Genomic DNA, 24,559 nt, shown 5'->3' with positions numbered 1-24,559 from the left:
GCATATACAGAGTTAAAGTAATATAAAAATATATTGTTTATGCTTATAATTATAAAGAATGTGAAAACCCCTAGAGGAAAAATAATTTTTAACAATTGAACTTGAATTTTCAGAAAATATAAAACTACAAATTTTAAAGATATACTCAATAGAATAATTATTTTTAATATATGATTAAAAAAAACAATAGACTCGATAATAAAATAATACATGTCATGATATAACTTATAGGATCATTTCATAATAAGAAACTATAAACATTGTAAGAGTTTTTTTTCCATTTGACATCAAATGAACTAATAATGAAAAGATATAGGAGTGACCTAAAAGAACAAATTATATATGTTTATGTACAATAGAAGAAAAATGTCTTAAAATCAAAATCATTTTATCTTCCTCTTCGATAGGTCATTTAGTAGTGATCCCATATGATCAAGATACAAAACTTGATTCAAGGAATATCTCATGAAGCTAAAACATATCTACATATAGAATAGACCCAAATTAATTCACAGTAACGTGTTCAAATTTCTAATGGTGATCTTCTTCCTCTTCTTGTGAGCTTGATGGGATATCTCTTTACAGTTCTTGTAGTAGGAAAGAAAATGAGTTTGTCCTCCTCTATGACCTCCCAACTTCACAAACAAACATATAAAACAAACACCCAATACAAAATTAGCAAACATTCTAATTGATTTGCCTAATAAGGTAAATGTGAAGGAGAATACCATTTTCCTATCCCTAGATTAAACAAACATATAAAATAAACACCCAATACAAGATTAACAAACATTCTAACAAATTTACCTACTAAATTAAATGTTAAGGATAATACTATTTTCCTATCCCTAGATTATTTAGTATTGATGTTGAGAATACCATCTAACATGAGATAATGACAAAAGATAAAATCCTACCAAAAAAGAGTGACCATGTGATGAAGAAAAACTGAGATTCCTACTCTGGCTAGTTCATAGCCTGGACACAATCTCGGCCCACCTCCAAAAGGTGTGAAAGTTCCACCATTGATAGATGGTTGCTTCCCCTACATCATTAAAACAATTTCTCTTAACTATTATATTGAAAAATACAAACAAATACATATGTATAAAGTAAGTTTACCTGCCATCTCCATGGATTGAACTTTCGAGCATCATTTGAATAATTATCTTCATCTAAATGGACTGCTCTAAAACAAGGAAAAACCAACCAATCTTTGGGGATTGTGTAATCTGAATACATAATTAAGATCATTATAAATTTTACTAATCACAAGATCGTTTTCATTTAAAATCTAATTTTGAAACTATATTAATGAAGCAAGATAATTCCACACCTTCAATGTCTACATCACATAACACTTTAAAAAAATATTCAATGCCTGATTTTTAAACTATATTAATGAAGGAAAATTCATCCACACCTTTAATTTCCACATCACATAACGCTTTTCTAAAAACACCTGAGATAATATTAGCAATTCTTAGAGTTTCACTAATAACCTGCAAGTACATATCAAATCAATTTTTTATTCTCACATAAATGACTTATAAAGAACTAGAAAGCCATTTGCAATTCAAAAAAAAGAATTCACTTACACATTGCGTAAATATCATGCATTTGAAATCATTCCACTCCAACCTTTGTGCTCCCACTTTGTGTCTTCTAATCGTTTCATGTTCTTCCTACATAATAATTCATGTATTATATAATTTGTTTATATAAATTAAATTTATTTATCAAAAGTTTGTATAGCTAAGTATATGAATCCATTCACAATAATGTTAATGAGAACAATTTGTGTAAGGTAATTCACATATTCTTGCTCTTATTGTTAGTATTAATTTTTTTATGAGAAAAATAAAAAGTTGTCTCACATAATATTCCCTTAACTTTCTTAGCTAGTAATGGTGAATCAAACTAGTTTGTATGGCCTCAACTCCCTTACATATTAATAACAATTCAAACTCTTCTAAAACCCTTATGAGATAGTCATCAATCACACTCTTCTCCCTATTTATCTTAAATGACATTGAAATTTTAAGCTTTCACTAGTTAATATTAAGAAAATAAAATTTTGTATTACTTCTATAAAATGGTATTATTAAAATAGATAATCTATATTAAGATATCACTATATAAAAAACAATTATTACCTCCCCCAACATTATGAGTTCTCTTTGACCATTTGGCAATACCTTCTTCATAAATTACTAGGACCCTTGACCAATCATAACTATAATAGTCCAAGGGCACCATGCATTTGGGCTTCCTTCTAGCAAAGTTGTTGAGCACAACTAGCGAAAAATTCAAACTTGAGGCTTCCTTCTAGCAAAGTTGTTGAGCACAACTAGAAGCGATTATTTTAGCTTTATATATCAAACTAGCTCTATCCATCAAAGGTGTCAAGCTTGGTAAGTTGGAATCCCAAGTCTTGATGTATCGGAACCATCCTTCTCACTCACGCATTAATGGTGTTATCATAAATAGGGAATTTGAAATAGTCAATCCTAGTTGAAACCCCCAATTGGGTTTGTCAAGCTCAAATTTGATGGAGCTTCAAGGGGCAAATCTAGTTAGCTAAGGCAAGATGTTGATGAATACTAAGAGGGGGAGGTGAATTCGTATACCCAATGAATTTACCAAACACTTAAGCAATTTTACTGCAGACCGGTATAGTCCTTTAGACAACAAACCGGTTAATATGCAAACAAGTCAAATAGCAAATAAAGCATTCACCCACAATAACACAATCACCATAACACAAGATATTTTGACGTGGAAACCCAAATGGGAAAAGCCACGATGAGTAAAACTAACAAGTCTACTATCTGCAGAATAGCAACCAGACCGGTTAAGGTCAGATCAGTTAAGGCCTTACAATGTTCTCCACCAGAACAGATCCTGTTAGGAATTCTGATCTATGTTAGGAGATAAGTCCTGTTAAGGACTACCCTGTTAAAGGATTTCAGATCCACAACTGTGGACCACCTTGTTAGAGGATTTGGAACAGGCTTAACTAAGCCTACCCGTTTAAGGGTTTTTGACTTGTCGAAGAGATTAGTAATCAACAAGTAAGTGATCTACAAAGTAGCACAAAATGCTTAGTTAGATCCTTGATTGCTCTCTGATAATGCATTACAGCATTACTTCAGTCTTCTGTCCTTCGCACGTTCAATTTTTGTCGCAAGATACCTTCTTGCAAAGACCTAATCTTCTTACGCAACACACAAAACCCTAGACATGATGCCCTCATATAGGAATCTGATTTCATGTCGGTCCGATGAGATTAGACTACAATTTCCTAGGTACAATGCATCTAGACACAATTTGTAACATGACACAAAATCACCACATTGATGTCAGTGGATGATAACTCATCACACTTTACAAGTTTGCCGGTTAACAAAACATAGTATATCGATTACCGGTTTACAAACAAAGACTGGTAAACTGGAACATAGTGTTCTGATCTTAAAAAGATTGGCTGCCACTTGGGGTCCTCATACCTCTTGAAGTCCTTGTACCGCTTGAGGTCCTCGGTCATGCTTTGACCGATAAGATCCTTCTGCAAACACCGATAGTCTTCAACAAACAAAGACTATGCATACAATGGCATATAATACCGGTTTGAACAATACATCACATACTACCAGTTGAGAATAACTCAATAAGTGTATGTCCATCAATGACAATCACAACTAAACATCATCAAAATGGCAACAATCTCCCCCTTTGGCATTGATGGCAACACTTAAGAAAATTTGACATCTAAGTGCTTACAAAACAAAAATGATGTCATAATCAAATTACTCCCCCTAAGCATATACACTACTCCCTTTGCCAAAATTACAAGCATGTACTACTTCCATATAAAATTTTCACAATACCACTCCCCTTTGCCAACAATGACAATGTAATGCAAACATGCCGCAGAGATTTACCAAAAACATATTGCATAACATAAAAACAGAGTATATGTTTATGACAATAAGGAGTAAAACTTTTCAAAAATGAATTTAAAGTTTTTCAGAAATTCCTTCATGTCTGTAGACCAAGTATCTAGGAGTGAGGCAGCAATTTCACTCTTGAGTCTTCATCTGGAATCATATGGCACTTTGAAGTTCGCTATATATTGCTTTAACTCCAATTGAAGTTGACCTTTCTTCTTCAGAGCATCATCACAGAATAGATCGGGCTGGCAGATTTTGCTCAAAAGTTTATGTCCTTCAGCCATTGCCAAACTGATATCATCTCTCTGATGGATCAGCTTGGCTTTGTCTTCATTAAATTGCTTCACCAATGCAACTTTTAGTGCCTTTGCATGCTTTTTCTCTGCAGTAGCCTGGGTAGCATCTTCCAATGATTGTACTTGATCACCCACTACTGTGCATAGAAGCTTCAACTGGGCCAGTGAGGAATTGATACCGAAAAGATCCGTATCGGGGACTAAAGTTGAAAGAGTATCAATAGCAAGTTGAATAACATCTTTTTCTTTCTTACTTCTTAGTTCCTCCAATCTATCTTGAGCAAGTTGAATACTTCCAAGTAGCTAATTTTCATCTACGGATTTGGTGAGACAGGCAAGAGTCAATTCATTGTGACCAGTGGGATCAACCTGTTCGGCTTGAACTTGATCTTTGGTTGCCTTGGGAGTCTCGGAAGTCTGTCCACCTTCATTTGCTTTGATCTCCTCTTGTCTCTTCTTCTCCTACTCTTCTTTCTCCTTAGCCTACTTGTCGGCCTTCTCTTTTTCCTTTTTCTCCTTCTTCAGTTTCTCTTTCTCTGCCTTCTCCACTTTCTCCTTCTCTTTTTCCTTCTCCATTTTCTCCTTCTCCGCTTTCTCCTTCTCTTTCTCCTTCTCCATTTTCTCTTTCTCCGCTTTCTCTTTTTTCGCTCTCTTTCTCTGCTTTTTCTTTCTCAGCTTTCTCTTTTTCCACTTTCTCTTTCTCTACTTTCTCCTTCTCCGCTTTCTCTTTCTCTACTTTTTCCTTCTCCACTTTCTCCTTCTCCTTCTCCTCTACCTCCGGTTTAGTACCTTCAGCATCTAATGCATCCACATCGATAGGGTCATTTTGCTCAGTTACTCTTTCTCCCTGATCATTGAAGGTTTCATCCGGTTTTGATTTTGATAGGTCAAGCTCTTGCTCAGCTTGTCGATTTGCTTCGGATACCTTTTGCATCTTGACAACTTCTTGAGCTTGCAGATGAATGTCTTTTTCTACTTCAAAGATTTTAACTCCAAGTAACTGAAGTCTTCTCTTTCTCATGAAAAAAATGCCTTTGTACCGATCAAGAAGCTCAAATAATTCAAAATTGGAAGCATCTGGGAAATATTGAGCAAAATTTTGTTGTCTAATTGTTTGCTCCTTTTCAATGACAATGGGCCATTTATTATCCAAAGAATCATACAAAGAATTAGAAACCATATGCTTAATGTTGATTGGAGACCGATCATTATCACATAAATACTTAATGAATTCTTGCTCTACCTCCTGCTTTTCAGTATCGTTAAGATCATCAAAATAATCTTTTAGATCATCAAGAATTTGCCTTCTAATATTCTTTATAATCCTTTGATAATGTGTCATAGGCTTGTAAGAAGCAACGTGTATATTTACCGATGTAGAGGTTGCAGGTACATTACCGGTTAGCTTGGTCTTCTTTCCCGATATTTCAACTTCTGATTCAGTGTCTTCTGAATTCTGTGCTCCGTTCTTGGTTCTCTTCTTCCTCTCAAATACCTTTGGCGGAATAGCCTTTGGTTTCTTCTTGGCTAGTGACCTCTTGGTCACTTTTGGACTAGCAGCAGATGTAACCAGTGTCGATGCCGATGGCACAACTTTCCTCTTCTTTTCCTTTGGTACTTTAGTAGGATTAACCCTCTCAGAGTAGGTACTGGTCCTTTTCTTCTTTGGATCAAGCGGTGAGGCAAGTAGGGTAGAGGCATACCCAGTGAGTATATCGTTCACCACTTCATAGCCCATAGGCTCAACTTCATCTTTTCTTGGCTCAACCGCTTCCATTATGCAATGATCCTCTTTGATCGTGAAACAAATATCATCTTCATACTTCTTAACCAGGTCACCTGATATCCTTGTTCTCTAGTTCATCTTCAATTTGAACTCGTTAAAATACATGTTCAGAGTCTCCGAATAAGTAGATCCCACTGCTTGCAAACTCTCCTTGATTTGTCTTGAAATCGGTAGGTTACTCGACCATTGAACGTCACCAACTCCCGGAAAATACCCTTGAAAGTAGAAAAACAACCCGACAAGTAGTTGACCGAATTTGAACCTTAGTGTCTTGTCCTCTTTGATGGATTTCAAATTCTCCATGAGTTGTTTTTGCATACAGGTACACAAATCGTATTTTGCATCATCCTTGATCATTCGATAAGCGGCATGCACTGCAGCGATAGGGACAAAGTTCATTCTTCTAGCATAGAATACTCTATACCCGATCACCATGCACGCATACTTCACCAAGTCATCTCTTATGGTGTTGACAGTCATTGCCCTCTTGTCGCTCACAGAACCGGTGAGCTCTGTCACTTTGGCTTTTGTGATCTTATGAATAACAGGGACTTCTCCAATATTGTAGAAACCAATCACGGCATGGATTGCCTCCGGTGTGATATCATGGGTTCGCTCAAGATACATCTTGTCACCATGAACCCTACTAAGAATAATTCTTATATGATCTTCTGTGAATTCCTTGAGAAAATATACTGCATTGTGGAATTTCTTCTTCTCGATCACGTTGTACTCTGGTTTAATCTTCTTATCTTTTCCACGGAACAAACTCAACTGGAAGTGAATCACTAGAGACCCTAGGTCTTCCAATTTGCAATCAATGTAACTAGAAACATCCCCTTCGACAATGACTCCAGCAGGAATTTGAGATAGGGCATTGTATTTCAACTTCTTCCTAAGAGATTCGGATGACTCCTTAGGTGCGGAAGAACTAGAAGAGACTTTGGATGCAGAAGCCATGTCTAAACATTTTGAATGATAAGAGTGATTCGACGAAAAATACCTTTTCACTCCGAACTAGGGTTCGTCGATGTCGAGCACAACACACTACTCCAAAAGCTTGCTTTACCACACTGACCTCCACTCTGGATAACTTGAAATAACTGTTGAGTCTTGCACAAGATTTCTTCTTCAATTGCAAGATTGATCGCTTTTGTTGCTTTGATCAAGTTAGAAAAATGCTTCTTCGAAAAATAGGTAAGTAAAAATGACTACAAAAATCGCCTTTATACATGCTCCTACCTACCATAATAAATGCATCACCGTTAGGGTACAAACCCTAATTTTACCTTTTACCACTTTATTTCTTCTGTCGGTCGACAGGTAACCAATACCGATAAAAGCACTTTCCCAATATACTTCGAGGGTTGAAAACATTGTTACTGATATGTTCCCCCTTAAGCTTTTCGAAGCTCAATTTGTCGATTTAGCGGTCTCCACACTGGGTGTGGAAACTGGTTCATCTTGTGGCTTCTCTTCAGATTTCTTTTTCCAAATTTTATCTATATCAGCCTGAACGGTTTCAACATCGACCTTTCCTTTACCTTCTGGGTCGCACCGGTTTGTCTTTCGATGGATTTTGTCTCAGTCTGCATGCTCTGGCAAGATGTCCCAGTTTGTGACAACGATAGCATACCATACCAGGTGCTCTCCATGGTCCGGTGTTCACCTTTCCATTCTTTCTCCTACATGTTGCAGCAGTGTGACTGCTACCACAACAGATCACACAAGTTGCTCTCCAACCGTTTGTCGCTCCATAACCATTTGACCTGTGGTCATAGGTACTATACCGGTTTGGGTTCCGATTCATAAGAGGTTCTTGGACAACTCCTTTTGATCTTGGTGCATAACCTCCAGAGTTCTTCATAACCGATCTGCACTCAAAAGATCTATGCCCAAACTTGTTGCATGCATAACAATGACCATTAAATCTACCAGTTCTAGCCTTATGGTCATACACATTGTTTTGCATGTAAGGGAAATTATTATAAGTCTTGCTCCTACATACATTGGCAGTATGTCCTTCCTTATGACAGTTAAAGCATACAGGTTTGAACTTTGACTTACTTTTTCTTTTGTTGTTGTTCTCACGTACCGGTTGCTCTTTTGGTGCATCAATCTTGGTTCCAGAGGGTTCACCTTCCTCACAAGCAGAGAAACCAAGTCCAGTGGTATCCTTTGATGGCTTCATTGATTCCAGCTTTTGGTCCAACTTTGCAACACTCTAGTTGAACTTTGCAAGTATCTCCTTCCTCTAAGCAAGTTCTTTGGAAAGAGCTTCATTGGTCTTCATTAGGGTTTCATTCTGAGAAATGGTTGCATTGAGTTTTGCTTGCATTTCTTCTTTCTCTTCCTTACCCTCTTGCAGATAAGCGGTAATGGTACCAATTTCTTGTTTCAACTTAAAGATCTCGTGCTCCTTGTCCTTCACTAAATCCTCAACTTTTCTTCGATTTTCCAGTTCTTGACTCATCCTAATGGACAGTCCTTCCAGCTCCCTCCTCAGGTTAGTTTTGGACACATTCAGTTTCTCCACTTCTTCGACTAGGGCATCCATGTCTGCTTCATCAGAAGAGTTGTTTTCAGTAATTTCCAACATTTGCTTAGCAAGTTTTCTTCTTTTGGCAAAAGAGGCTTTATACTTGACCTTAAGTTCATCATAGGCTCTTTCAGATTCAGCCAGACGATGAGTGAGTTCCCTCATGTTGTATTCCCCCATATCTCCTTTCAAGTGGTTAGACTCAAAGAAAGGTTGGCTCTGATACCAATTGATGAATACTAAGAGGGGGGCGGTGAATTAGTATACCCAATGAATTTACCAAACACTTAAGCAATTTTATTGAAGACCAGTATAGTCCTTTAGACAACAAACCGGTTAATATGCAAACAAGCCAAATAGCAAATAAAGCATTCACCCACAATAACACAATCACCATAACACAAGATATTTTGACGTGGAAACCCAAATGGGAAAAACCAAGGTGAGTAAAACTCACAAGTCTACTATCTGCAGAATAGCAACCAGACCGGTTAAGGTCAGATCGATTAAGGCCTTACAATGTTCTTCACCAGAACAAATCTTGTTAGGAATCCTGATCTCTGTTAGGAGATAAGTCCTGTTAAAGGATTTCAGATCCACAACTGTGGACCACCTTGTTAGAGGATTTGGAACAGGCTTAACTAAGCCTACCCGTTTAAGGGTTTTTGACTTGTCGAAGAGATTAGTAATCAACAAGTAAGTGATCTACAAAGTAGCACAAAATGCTTAGTTAGATCCTTGATTGCTCTCTGACAATGCATTACAGCATTACTTCAGTCTTCTGTCCTTCGCACGTTCAATTTTTGTCGCAAGATACCTTCTTGCAAAGACCTAATCTTCTTACGCAACACACAAAACCCTAGACATGATGCCCTCATATAGGAATCTGATTTCATGTCGGTCCAATGAGATTAGACTACAATTTCCTAGGTACAATGCATCTAGACACAATTTGTAACACGACACAAAATCACCACATTGATGTCAGTGGATGATAACTCATCACACTTTACAAGTTTGCCGGTTAACAAAACATAGTATATCGATTACCGGTTTACAAACAAAGACTGGTAAACTGGAACATAGTGTTCCGATCTTAAAAAGATTGGCTGGCATTTGGGGTCCTCGTACTGCTTGGAGTCATCGTACTGCTTGAGGTCCTTGGTCATGCTTTGACCGGTAAGCTCCTTCTGCAAACATCGATAGTCTTCAACAAACAAAGCCTATGCATACAATGACATATAATACCGGTTTGAACAATACATCACATACTATCGGTTGAGAATAACTCAATAAGTGTGTGTCCATCAATGACAATCACAACTAAACATCATCAAAATGCCAACAGATGTGTTTTATGAGACTCTCAAAGTAGAATGGCTAAGGATTGTCCTTCTTCCTTGGCCCCAAAGTTGATAACAAAGTGGGATGAGCTACGATTGTTGAAAGACTCTCTCTATGGTGGCCTCATTTAGATGCAAGAAATTGATTCCCAAAGGCAACTTACTCTACCAATAGCATATCCCTGAATAAAATAACATGTCATAACTAGAAATGTAGAAGTCTTCTAATGAAGGCTTTTAGTCATTGAAAAAGTTCCAAAGGTATCTTTCTTGCCCATTATTTCTAGGAATACAAAAAAGTTGTCAATATTCTCACTAATGTTGGAAATTGACCAAACTCCCTTTTCTACCCTTACTAATAATAACCCTAACTCTAGGGAGGCCTTTGACCCTCTTTTGATTTGGTATAGGACCTCTTACGTTGTGCATGTTGCTCCCCATCCCAACTATGTGTCTTTGGTTATCATCTCCTTTCTATTCTATCTTTCATCCTAGAATATATTGTATATTTAAATAACACTAATAGAAATACAAGAATTTTTTAATTAGTAATGATATCACTAGCTCATGTTAGGTTATGGCTTTGTCCCTCCCTAGTTTAGTAGCACTAGGATAATTCATAATTCCCCCATGCATCTTAGAGGATCATTCAACCTATTCTAATTAATAGTTGGTCCCACTATTTCTTGTGCTTTCTCTTTCTTATTTAGTTTTGTTCCAATCTATTTTTCCTTGTGCAATGTTTGGTTTAGATCTCTAAACTAAGCAAGATAATCTCGAACTCACGACGCTAGATACTTGTAGCTTCTCACAAACACCTATATTGTGTATATAGAGTCTTTTTTAGTTCAATAACTTAGCATATATTATTTGTAAGTAAATGGACATCACATAAGCATGAAAACATGACAACAAAAACAAGGGAATTGCAAAAATGAATATACACAAAAGCTACCCTAGAGAAACCTTAAAAAGGGAAAATTTACAAAACGATGGAGCTAGTAGCTCCTTATCTCCACTAAGAAATTACTCATATTAATTGAAGTATTCTCAATGACCAAGTGCCAACATCATTTTGAACGTTTGTACAATTTACAATGTCACATGTAAATCTCAAAATCTATTGAGTAATGGCATCCAATTACAAATTTGGATTCTAAAACAACATCAGTGCCAACATTTGCACCATGTTCAAAACTACATAATATAATCTCGAATACATTCCTTCAACACCAAAACATGCAAACCAATGCATAGAAGTTAAAATTCAATCAACAAACCCTTCACATTATAACCCTTACTGAATTATGGTGAATTTGCCACTTCCACTAAGAGCCAACTATGCATTCATCACTTTTACTATGGATGATGATGCATTTGTTGCACTAATTTGGGTTGTCAATGCATGTGGAAAACAAAAAATACACCAAATATTAAAAAAAAATAGCATTTGAGGACTCAAAACTTCTTAATCCTCTACCCCAATATGCTCTAAATATCCCTCATCTTCAACTGACTTGAATACAAACTTTATGACCACTAAAACTAACAAAAACACATCTCCATGTGATGGAGACACAAACCAATTCTTAGACCAAGTCAACAAACTAACCACTTATCATGACATAGGTTTTTTTTTTTTTCAAGTAATGCATCCCCAATTGAGAGGTTCTTAGTCTTTTTGAAGTGTGGGAATTTCTTCCCCATACCCTCTTTGGGATAGTTTTTTTTTCTTAATAAGTTGACCCTTCAAGCCCACCAACCATGTCTCAAGAATCCCCCTAGAAGTCTACCCTTCCTTTTGGAGAACCACGCCATGTTTCATCTCTTCCAAAACAACTGGAGTGAAGCCATTGATTGATTTTGAATTGTTCCTTCTTCATCCAATGTGTAGAGTGCAAACAAACAAAGGTTCTCAATATTGACAACAAAGTAGATCTTCATGAATCAAGTTAAAAAGCATTCTTACCATCTCCCTATAGAATGGAAAAAGGCCCATACAATAGAGGTATCATAAAAATCATTCTTACCATCTTTTATAGAATAGAAAAAGGCCCATATCTAAGAGGAACCAATTTGCATGCTTGACCTTGAAGCCTATTCTTTCCCAAGTATAAAAAGACTTTGTCATCCAACTTAAACTCATGCTCAATGAAGTGTTGATCATGCCTTCATTTGTACTTGCCCCAACTATCTTTCAACTTGCTTGCCCCTATAATTGGTTTAGTCATATATGCTCAATTAACTTTGAAAACTTGAGTCAACATTTTATCCATTCTCTCTTAACACTTGTAAGTTTGGGCCAATTCATTGTGGCCTTCACTTCCATTGGATTAATTTGAACCACACCTCCCCCACTAACATGACAATTTATATCAAAAGTTGTTTTGCAAACTCACATTTCTTACTATTCAAAATAAGTTTTTTCCCCTTCAATCTACAAAACTTTTTTCCTTTTTTCCACATTCTCATCATATGTCCTAATGAAAACTAGCATGTCAGTTGTGTAGCCCAACACATATTCATCTATAAGAGACCACGGTACCTCATTCATGAACGTCCTAAAGTTTATTAGTGTATTATAAAGCTCAAGAGGAATAAATAACCACAAGGCTTTGTTTTGTCTTGCCTTGAATATTATTTTTCATGCACCAGCTCCTGTCATGTGCACTTAGTGATGCCTAAACTTCAAATCCAACTCCATAAAGTACTTTGCATGTTGCAATAAATCATTCAAATCATCTAAGGTGGTGGATATTGATTATTTTATGTTGGCTCGTTTATCCCTATATAGTCAATGCAAATTCAACATGTACGATCCTTTTTTAATGCCACTACTATAGGAGAACAACACAAAGAGGCATTAGGTACAAATACTCCACAGTCCAATGAATCTTTAATATATTCCCCCACTTTATTGGCCTCCCTAATACCTTGATGAACAAAACCATGTCAGGAAGCAAACAATCAATTACAAAAAGCATTTCATGGTCAACACCCATATGTGGGGACAAACCTTTGGGCCCATAATTGATATATTAGCTTGTTTACTTGATTTTACCTACTAGTATGCAGCCCATATAATGGTTTAACCTCTACCACTTGCTCCTCTTGTTTACCCCTCAACATCAACAATGTTAATTTGCCACTAGAATTAATAAAACATCTTCCTTGGGGTACACTTAACATAGAAAACTTGGAATTGTCCTCATGGATTTTGATAATGACTTCTCCATCAATTCAATATGATATTTGTTTAGTCTTTTGTAGAAGAATGCATCCCTCATGGAGATAAGGGCTTCCATTACTAACCCACAAACATCTAAAGGCTTAACATCAATGATCATCTCATCTTGGAAATCAAATGAGAAATCAGATTTGATAGCACTCTAAATTTTAACTCGATTTCTAGCCTTTGCTTTAGCCAACCTACTAAGTACAATTTTGGGTGTTTCCTTGTTTGAAAACCAAGCTCTACAACTAGACTGTGCAATAAAATTTGCTTGAAAAAAAGCATCAAATAATGTATCTACCTTATATCCTTTGTGTTGTACTTTAACAAGAAAGCGTTTGGTGATCTTGTCCTCATCTTAAGCACCATTGCTTTCCAATCTCTTCATTTCCACGCAATTGCAGATGACAACTAACCATCAACATCTCAAGTGCACTAACTCCTTGGTTTTCTAATTACAAGAATAATTGTCTTGAATGTGTACAACTCCAAGTGTACTTTTCAATATGCCCCCTCATTATGACCTATCACTTCTCATTATTTTCCTCATTGATCTTCATACTAATGTTTGCACTTTTCTTTCCTTTCAACTTATTTTTATCCTTGCTTGAGTTCCCATCATGTTCTCTCTTTATTACCTTGTTTTTACTAGAATGGGTTTTTTTCTTTTTCTTATCCAGCGCTATATAGTAGACTTGTGCAAAAGGCTCATCAATATATTAAGGTTTGCCCATCAAAATGACCCTCCTAGGATGCCCAAACAAGCCTCCAATGTACTTCCTAAGCATATTTTTGTCCATTACATCCCTACCAAGTTGTACTACTTCCAAAAACCATTTGTGTCTTAAATGTTTTGTTAAATTGATCTCTCTTCCTCATAACATATTGTGTATAGTGGTTTCTTTAATAAGTCCTTGTCATCTTTCCATCTAGAAATAAAAGGAGCTCTTCTCATTTGCAAAGTTAGTATCATACCATGTGAATGTGATTGTACATTTTAAATAGACAAAAGACATTTGTTGTTGTGCAATGTGCATTTAGTTTGTGCAAATTGTAGTTGACTTCTACTTGGGCTATTCATTGATCCAACTTCTTCATGTTTAATTCACCATCTAATGGTTAGATTTCTATCTCTGCCTTTACCTTCAAGGGAAGGTTGCTCATGTTAGAAGTTTCTCCATGTTCACATGTTGCCTTGGGTTGTTCCCCACTTTATGCCCCTTCTCTATGCACAGATTTCAAGCTTGTAGCACACATTCAAACATGTTGATCCGGCACATATGTCGAGAAATATGGCAACATTTTCTTCCAACTTGGATAATCTAAGTCCTCCCGCATTCATATCTTTAACATTTTCATATGCCATCATTCTTTGTGCTCTATTCCACTCTCAAGTACTTATTAATAATGTCACATTTCCAATTCATAGCTTTATTTAAATAGACTAGCAACATAGTAATACCAATAAGTTAGAATTGTAATTACTTTCAATTATGGTCGATAAAATAAGAGAATAAGGCATATGAACACTTCCAATTAGGATTAGCAAATAAGGGAATGGACATGTTAGTTATCAATACCAGTTCAATTTGAATTAATAGTTTGAGTTTACAATTTGAATTTGACATTGATTTTGGGATGGGTTTGTTGGTTATACTACCTATTGTTGAGGAACACGAGGACCATAGAGTACAAAACCAATTGAGAGGCAAAACAAGAGGCAATTTCAAAAATTATTTAAAAAACTCAATTTCTTTCTCAAGAATGTGGTACACATTCCAACAAATTGGATGCTTGGAGATGAAAACCTATTCGTTAATTAACATAATTTCTTAGGAATGATAACCCTCTAGAGGTAGTTTGAGGTGCAAAGTGACAAAAAGATTGTACAAAAAGGGATAAAATGATCATTGGGGATTCAAATCTACATGTTATAGAGTGTCTACGATCATCTAAGCAATCATAATTACATGTTGGATGCACCCAAGATGTTGCATTAGTCTAGTGTATTTCAATATGAATGTATGTGCTTGGAATGATGAAAAATAGAACAAAATATATATTGTTTGAATATTTCAAGTTTGTTTTCTATATGCATTTACTCGATGTTTTTACAATGGTATCAAAGCTAAAACTTGGCCAACATGTGTGAGGCATTAAAAGAAAATCAAATATTAATACTACATGTTAGTTAGTGATAGAGAAATTAGATATCAACTTAGGGGAAAAGAGGAAATAGAAAATGTCACACAATGATAAAGAGTATCAATTGTTCAATGTGATAATATCCTTGAAGGATGGGCAACAACAACATAACAATCTCTTCATGTAGAGTATGTTGGTTAAGTGAATTAAGGAACTAGACCATGCTATTGCCTATAGGTAATGATCCATCTTCATATTCGTCAACGAACAAGAACACCTTAGTTAAAACAATCATTGGTTTTAAACAAAGAGTTAATTTGTTGTAGAAAAAAGTCATTGTAGGAAGAGGATATGGAAAACAAACAAGAGGTTGACTTGGGCATTCTTCCATGTCGAATATGGGGCAAAGAGTTGAGTGTCAAGTAGACATCTCCTTCATGAATTTCTACAAATTTAAGTCAAAAATCAAAACTAAGGATGGAAATAACCCAACTTGAATGGACCTCACAAAGATTTGCAAAGAAGATTGGAAGTTCACCATCCCCTCATTTGATGGATCCACCAAATCTTCAATTTAAACTTGGATCCAAAATTTGATCATGCCTACTTCCCATTGAGCCTCATTTATGAGTAGAAATTAAATTTATGATCCTTATAAAGATTTACACATGAAAGGTAGTATCATCACTTAGTCACACAAGAGCATAGCCTTATCACAACTTATGAAGATTTTTATAGGAGCTTGAACAAAAATTTCAAGGAGCGCTTTAGAGAGTTGGAATAGTTACAACACCAAGGCTTAATGGATGCTTACATGGTCAATCTCTAGAGGATAGCTATGATACTACGTAGTGTGTCAAAGAGGTGTCTAAATATCCTCTTTATGGAAAGGTTGACAGAACCCCTTAAAGGCTTAACTAAAGATGTTGTACTGGATTCAAAAAAAGAAACTATCAAAAGAGTCTTAACATTGGAACCATCTAAATGTCTTATCTCTCCTTCCTCTAATTTGTAGATGTTGAAGACCACTACACCTAGAAAATCCTTCCAATAGTATACTACTAGAGGTGTGAGTACAAGGGCACCACAACAATGTCAGAGGGCTTCTCAAACAATTTCCATAGAGATTGGGGAATACATCCTCTCCACCTAAATATCACCAAGAGACAAGAAACACCTTGAGCCAACAATAAAGTGGCATGGCATGCAATGACATGAGAAGGAAGCAATTAAATTGCAACTCCAAAGAGCCTTGGGACTCAACACATGGGTTCTTAAGAAAGGAGAAAGTGCATTTGCTTGAGATGTACTTTGATGGAAAGAGAGAACAAAGCCGTGCACAGAAGCACAAAATGTGGAGGAGTGTGGGCTCTTTCTTTATCAAAGGAGCCAATCAATAGTTTAAATCACCCAACTTTGTCTTGCTTGGGGGCAAGAAAATTCAAGAAAGAATTTCTAATGCCCCCTTTCTAAGTTGTAGCTTTGTGTGAATAAACTAGTAGAGCAAGAGCAATAATCCACTAGTACTGTAGCACTTCAAATTAGGGTCAATTAATTAGGGATTAAAAAAAGCAACCACCTTCAATTAGTATGACCTTGCCAATTATTGGTGCCAATTCAAATTTGCTAGTTTTGTCTAAGTTTACAATTTGATTTTACCATTGATTTAGGGATGGATTTGGTAGTTATATAGCCTATGATTTAGAGACACGAGGAGCAAGGCATAGAAAGTGTTGCAAGGGAAAACAAAAAGCGCTTTTAAAAATTACATCCACTACACAATTTATTTACTAAAAATGTGACCTTGCCAATTATTGGTGCCAACTCAAATTGAATTTACAATTCAAATTTGCTAGTTTTGTCTAAGTTTACAATTTGATTTTACCATTGATTTAGGGATAGATTTGGTAGTTATATAGCCTATGATTTAGAGACACAAGGAGCAAAGTATAGAAAGTGTTGCAAGGGAAAACAAAAAGCGTTTTTAAAACTTACATCCAATACACAATTTATTTACTAGGAATGTAATGATGCATACTACAACTTTGCGCTTGGAGACAAAAAACCAACATGTATGTCAACTTGATTTTTTAGAGGTTGAAACCCTCAAGAAGCTATTCATGGTTCAAAGTGATAGTAAGATCATACAAAGTTGCATCAAGATCCATAGGGCATTTAGATTTACACATTGTAAAGTGTTAAGGATCATCTAGGCATTCATAATTACATGTTAGGTAAATTGAATGTTTTGATAAAAGGGTTTTTTTTTTTTTAAAGATTTTGAAGGGGTCTTGAAACCCTTCACAAAAAAATGCCAACAAACTAACAAAAAAGCAATAGAAAAACAATAGCCAAGAAGCAATATAAACCAAACAATAAAACAAAGGACTAGAACAATAAATTACAACTTTTTCAAATTATCAAAAGCTTCCAATTCTTCAAGGTAGAAGCTTCCATGGAGATCAACAAACCTTGTAGCTCATGCTTCTCCTCCTCATAGCTCATTTGTTTTACTACAAGCATAATCATAGAGCCAAGACCCACTTTATTACCTTTGCAAACCCGTTTGGAAATAGGTTATGACTCTTTAGTCAGTCTCTTCAATCTATTACTTGATATTTGTATTCCCTTAGTATTAGTATTGATCATGCATCTATTGTCATCTATTCAATCCTTTTTTTCTTTCTTTAACAATGTAAAGATCCAATTCAAGAGCCAAAATTCTAGCATGATAACTACCTTTCCCTTTTTTAAACTCCTACAAACTAGAAATTTTCTCCTTCTTATTGAAGTAATCCGCACCCAACTTGTTAACCAAAGGGATAGGGTTTCAATTCTAGGAAATTCTAGCATCACCCAAGGAAGAGACTTGAGTACTCCCTTTTTGTTTCATATTAATATCTCTATATTGATACTGAGTCTATTGATCTTAGCATAGAACCACTTGATTAGATTATGTTGAGCATCAAAGGCTTGCTAGAGGGTCACAACATTTTAGATAGGAAGATTAAGTTCCTCAAACATTTCTTGTAAGGAAGAAAGGTTAGAATGATGAATGATAGTCCTTGGGGAATGATGTTATGGGTCTCATATAGTAGGGAAAGGTTCACTAATACGGAATGTCTTAGTGTTTCCAAACCTCTTATCATCTACCCTAGTGAAATCACTTATCTTAAGCTTTTCCTAGACCCTACCCTCACCCCTCACAATAGAAACCCTTTTCTCGATGTTACCCATACAGGTTTGAATAGTCTTTGTAAGAGGTTTCACCCTTTTTCCTTTTTATTTTCCTTACTACCCCCAAAACCTTTAACACTTCTTTCCAAATTCCCTTCTTCTTGGGAATCACTCTCCTTGTTTAATGAGAAAGAGGTCTTCGTCTCTACACCAAACCAGTTTCAATATCAAACCCTTCTCAAGTACTGTCCATATTATCCTCATTATGACGTATGTTGAAATCTAAATAATCAACCACCTTCTTTCCTTTAACATCTCCATTTTTATAAATTTGATGAACTACAATTAAATTCTTTTGTTTTACAAAGTTAACAATCAACATAATTAATGCTTGGTGTAGGGGTATCATAACTACGACTTTCTTATGTTCTTAAATAGAATGCTCCAAAGAAGAGAACAAGTAGAAAGGAAAAGAAACTAGTCTTGTGTGCCAGAAGTGATACTAATGTAACCTTACGTAATTTAAAGGCGTAGATTTCAAATAAAACCCATCATTTAGCTTTAAGAAAAATATCTAAAACATTTACATTGACATGGTGAACTAAACTACATCAAAAGATAGAACATGCTAAAACTTAGTGGTGAATTGCAAAGAAATATATATTTACAAATCTTTTCAACATATTCATATATGAGATTAAAATGGTAAAAGTAATTTCTTTTATATTATAGATTAAACATTCTTCCATATTTCCTTTTAATTACGAGGTATTCATGATCAACATTAACATTTTTAAAGCTACAACTCTTAATACTATACTATTAAAAATATTGGATATTAAATCAACAAATACTACCACAACTATTGAAAACCAGAACAATAGATACATGAAATCAACCCCATCTAAAAATTTAACTTCTAAATCTTTTTATGATTCTAAAAGATAAGATAAAGATTCTAAATTATATGCTTTGCTTAAGAACACATTTTCTTATAATATGAGTTACATAGGTGTCATCAACAGAAATGACAAATGTACAAATTGACAGTTGGGAGTCCCAAAATATATGGGATGTTGACAGATTCTCCATAGCTATGATGGTTATTGAGCAGCTTAAATGTCTCTTAACTAAAAATTTGCAATCCCCATAAAGAGCAGAGTAACAGGGTATCCTACTACTTTATTGGAAATTCCCCGTGTCTGTGGCCTACCACGAACACGCGTGTCTAGTAATTTTGCAGCAGACAGGACATAAAAAGTCTGCAGCACCGACAATGTGACCAACCCCTAAAAAGGTCCAATCCCCATCTATGGCCTAGGCACAGGCTTAGTGGCCTACCACGAATGACTTTTGCTTTTTCATTTTAGCTCCCATGTTCCCATGCACACTAGACTCCCAACCGTCCAAGCATTAAAATACAAGTGGGCATCAGAAGATGATAATAAATCATGGCTTGTCCATTGCCCTACCTTGATTTGCCCACCCTAGTTTAACTTTTCAGTTTGTTACTTGTTAATCAAATCTGTCCTTCCACCTACTGCTTCTTTAGCCTTTCACCCCATGCACGTATTGGGATTCCAAAAAGAGAATAACATGCAAGTGGGCATCTGTAGTTTTAGGACAGTGGGTCATTGATCATGGCTTGTCCATTGCCCATCCTTGCTCTGCCCACCCTGGTTTAACTTATGTCCCGGTCTGTTGATCAAATCTGTTGCTCCATCTCCAGAAGTGGCTATGCAGCCATATAAATCATCAGAATTACATATATAACATATATAACAAAGTGCATTAAAAAATGTACCTCTTATATATCTGACTATTTATATGGCTCTACTGCTTCTTTGGCTTTCAGCCCATGCATGTATTGGGATTCCAAATGGTTTTACGCTTCAAAAGAATGAGAAAAAAATGCATCTGGGCAGCTGTCATTTTTGGACAGTGGATCATGGATTATGGCTTGTCCATTTCCCAGCCCTGTTTTGCCCACCCTCGTTTAACTTATGTCTAGTCTGTTGATCAAATCTGTTGCCCCGCCTACTGTTTCTTTGGCTTTCAGCCCATATGCATGTATTGGAATTCCAAATGGTTTTAAACTTCAAAAGAAAGAGAACGAAATGCACGTGGCCATCTGTCATTTTAGGACAGTGGATTATGGATGATGGCTTGTCCATTTCCCAGACTTGCTTTGCCGAACCTGGCTTAACTTATGTCTCAGTTAGTTAATTAAATCTGTTGCTTTTAAGTACTGCTTCTTTGGCTTTCAGCCCATGCACATATTGGAATTCCAAATGGCTTTAAACCATAAAAGAAAGAGAAACAAAAGTAGATGCAGAATTACTTTTAAGATGGTATTGTTAAGATTAACAGTATGAAGCATTTAATATTCTTCGTGGGGACATCCCTTGTGATATACAAAACGCCGACTGAAAGATGGCATTTAATTAGATGATGTTGACAAAGGTTTGGTGGAGGTCCATCTGACCCGGTACATGGTAGTGATGATTGTTTGAAAGGATGGATTAATTCTGCAAAGGAAGAATAATTTTGCATGTTCTGCTGGGTATTGGGCGTTGAAGATCATTCAGGCTTTAATGAAAGATGGCTTTAGGGAGAGTTGGGCTTTTTTAATCAGAAATGATTTAGTACTGAAAACTGTTTAGAATTTTTTATATAAAATAATATAATAAGTATTATTACTCATCTAAAATGGATTCGTGTGAGTCACTACTTTTGATTGGCAGGCTCTTGTAATTCACTAAAAAAATTATCCAGATGGATTCTTCTGATCACTAAAAATTTCTTAATTCAAGCGTCATTGGAAGAACAACAGAGTATCATAGGCTCTTAACTAAACAATCCCAAATAATAGCATCTATTTATGTAGAACTTGCTGAAACTCCCCATATTTATAAAATGGAAGCTTACCTTTAATTCAGCCAAGGCCTTCGGTGTCTCGGTAAGAAACTTAACAGCCAAAGTCATTATGGTTGATGTTGTCTCATATCCAGCAACCAGCAAAGACAATAAGAGATCGATTATCTGATCATCTGAGAGACTCTCGCCCTCACTTTTTTCATTTAGCAGAGCTGCTAACATGTCATAGTGATCACTGTTCTCAGATTCATTTCTTCTCTTCTTTACAACTGCTCTTAGTTCTTCTGCAACCTTGGCTCTGGCCTGTTTTCATCACACATGAACATCCACACACCCAACCCTAATCTAGTATTAAATTATTGTAACAACTTACCCCAAAAAAATGCAATATAATAAATAGATTGGGGCAGAAATCTCGAGCATTTCTCCCGTGAAGAAAGAATAAAATGTCAGGGATTTAAAAGTTGAAAATCGTATACACACAACATGAAAAAACAATATATGATAAAGCGCAAATTAAACTACCTTTAGTGCTTTGCCATAAGTTGTGAATGGCAGCCTCAGAGGCAATGAAAAGAATCCATCAATGAGCTGCAAATACTCTTTCCGCAGATTCTCAGACCACTGCCCAGGATCAAAGCTCAGGATCTGCTTCACTGTTAATTCAAATGTTATCTGCAAATATCATACCCACCAATGATTTATTGCACAATGATCTATAATGCACCCTAGCTTCCACTATAATATCACTACTGTTAAGAGACCCACAACAAATTATGAAATGGGTCCTGAAATAATCAATTTATGAAGTCCAAAACATAATAGATAGATTCTATATGCATGCACCTTCTTGGTTTCGTCCTGTAGGAGAACCTGATCATTCCACCCATCCAGAGTTAGGCAGACAAGCTTCTCAATGTCAAGCATTAGATGGTCCTTGAGAGCAGAAGAGTTGGCAAAGCTCAGAGTAAGGGAATGTAATCTTTTATGCAAATTTCCACTAATAAGGAGTAAGGAATGCTTTCCTAGAAGATTTGTTATAGAGCTTGGATAGCTGGTCTGGAATAGCTTTCCTTCATTTTGCAGTATGAATTTATTCACTTCTGGATCTGTGGAGAAAATTGTGGGCTTCCCAAACAAGTGGGTTTTGAACAAGTTACCATACCTGCAAAACCCAGTATAAAAAAAATTCATATAAAAAGGCAATCAATCAAGTAACAAGAAGATGTCCTGTTGTATACTTGTTTGCTCAATCCCAATTTATGGACTCTAACAAAAAAAGCTAAATACACAATTATCATGGCAATAAGCACAAAGCAAAATACATACCAGGCCCTTCTCTTGTCCACAAATGGCTCAGGATTGGTTGTTTTATAGGCTGAAATGAGCTGCAGAGTCTCTCCCAACACAGGCCACCCCATGCTTCCTGGTGGCACTGGCAATCCTCCTCTTCTTCGATTCCTGAAAACCCATTGGAGCAAAAGCACCACTACTAGGCCCAATCCTGCACTAGCAGCCACTAAACCTGAAACCCCAAACTTAAGCTCTGCCATTGCTATATAACCAGGCAAGGCAGAGACCATAGCAACAATGCCTTGAAATATGTATAGAAGGAAACCGCTTAACTTAAAGAGCCAGCACGTTGTAATTAATGCCGGTTCTTTAAGCTCTTTGATAGAATTACTTCCAGCAGAATTTTCGGAGAAGATATGATCAAAGCCTTATCATTTGGATGAAAACAAGGATTTGTGGTTGTAAAACGTTTATCTCCAAAAGATATGTGGATGTGGGTCTTCCTGACATCCAGGCTTACAATGATGTAATGTGGAAATGATGAAGCAAGAGTAGACCATCAAGTAATCTCTGGTTGTGACCAGATCAACATGCTGTAGCTAGTGATTTTTGGTCACAAATGTCTTATATCTTGAAGTACATGCATATTATTATTTCTTTGTACATCAGCAGACAGGCCTACTAAATGTTACTTCTCATTTCACCGGCTTTTTTTCCTTCCATCCAAATTCCACCTTATACACTCAACCTATTGGGTCCATCTCGATGTAGTGTAGCAGTAAATTTATAGGATTTTGTTAATTGGCAGCTCATATTTCCTTTTCAAAATCACCTTTCCTAGTTTGGTGTGAGCATGACAAAGGAAGAGTTTCACTCTATTCAAACTCAAGAAACATTTAAAAGAAATATAATTTTATTTGAATTAAATATCTGTGATAACTTAGTGGGATATAATATTATAATTTTTAGTCAATAATAGTTGTTTATAAGATTTTTTTTTTTCCATAGTTGTAAATGGTCTTATTTAGTATGCATTGCATTTATATAAAGTCTACAAGTCAAGTTCCTAATTTTTTTGAGGAAATCATTTGTCACATTGCCATTTCATTCCTCATTAGAATTGAAACGAAATAAAATCCACTCATCCTTTTTCAAAAATTAGGTTCAATGAATATAACAAGTAATCTAATTATATTGACCTAATTAAGAGTTTTGATAGATTAAATGACAAAATTTGAACACTTGAAATTGAGATGAGTGAAAGGACTTAAAACTAATTCTCATGAGTGATAGATAGTTGTCCACTTTTTCATAATAAATTTTTAACTATGACTCATAATCCTTGAAATCTATATCTTTATTGGAAGTAAAATGATGAAACTTGAATTAAGTCAATCTTAGAATTTGATAAGGTCAATCATACACCTATAATTTTGATCTTTTGAGTGGTTTTAACCACATGGTGCACCCATAACTTTGTGGTCTATGTATCTTCAATAGATGTTATCTACACTTAAAAAGAGAAGACCCATTGGTGCAACATATCATTGAAACTTGCTATGTTAGGAGACAAATTTGACTAACTTCCCACCTTTCACCTTAGTCAAGTGTCAACGATCAATTCAATTATTTTGGTAAAGCTAGAAAAGATACCAATCAATAAAAGGCAACTGATAGAGATGGTTAAGCCAATGAGAATTGTGAGGCTTGAACAAAAGTATAATGAGTGTGAGGGTCACCTAGTGTAAGATCTAGATTGTGATGGTAATCAATAAAAGGATTGATATAAATAAAATATAGGTGATGTAGAAGGAAGTGATGAGGGTATGAGTGATTCTACATATCATAAATGCTAGTAGTGAGTAATTTTGAATGATGTGGTATGATCCTAGATTATTATAATGAACCAGACATGATG

General features: G+C 35.7%; 1 protein-coding gene across 1 annotated transcript; it reads right to left on the bottom strand.

The window, feature by feature from the left end:
- Positions 1 to 216: 216 nt before the first annotated feature.
- Positions 217 to 23,388, bottom strand: LOC131075634 (3beta,22alpha-dihydroxysteroid 3-dehydrogenase). The gene is made up of 9 exons (XM_058012469.2): positions 22,678 to 23,388; positions 22,195 to 22,513; positions 21,874 to 22,023; positions 21,400 to 21,651; positions 1,599 to 1,685; positions 1,424 to 1,502; positions 1,123 to 1,232; positions 918 to 1,045; positions 217 to 635 (listed from the first exon to the last, which is right to left on the bottom strand). Exons 1-9 carry the CDS (start codon positions 22,929 to 22,931, stop codon positions 524 to 526), a joined length of 1,491 nt encoding a protein of 496 aa, XP_057868452.2. The 5' UTR covers positions 22,932 to 23,388; the 3' UTR covers positions 217 to 523.
- Positions 23,389 to 24,559: the final 1,171 nt, after the last annotated feature.

The sequence above is a fragment of the Cryptomeria japonica genome, chromosome 8 (assembly GCF_030272615.1).
Source record: "Cryptomeria japonica chromosome 8, Sugi_1.0, whole genome shotgun sequence".
Taxonomy (NCBI): Eukaryota; Viridiplantae; Streptophyta; class Pinopsida; order Cupressales; family Cupressaceae; genus Cryptomeria; species Cryptomeria japonica.
Note: the sequence above shows the minus strand (reverse complement) of the source record. Positions and strands in the feature narration are given on the sequence as shown.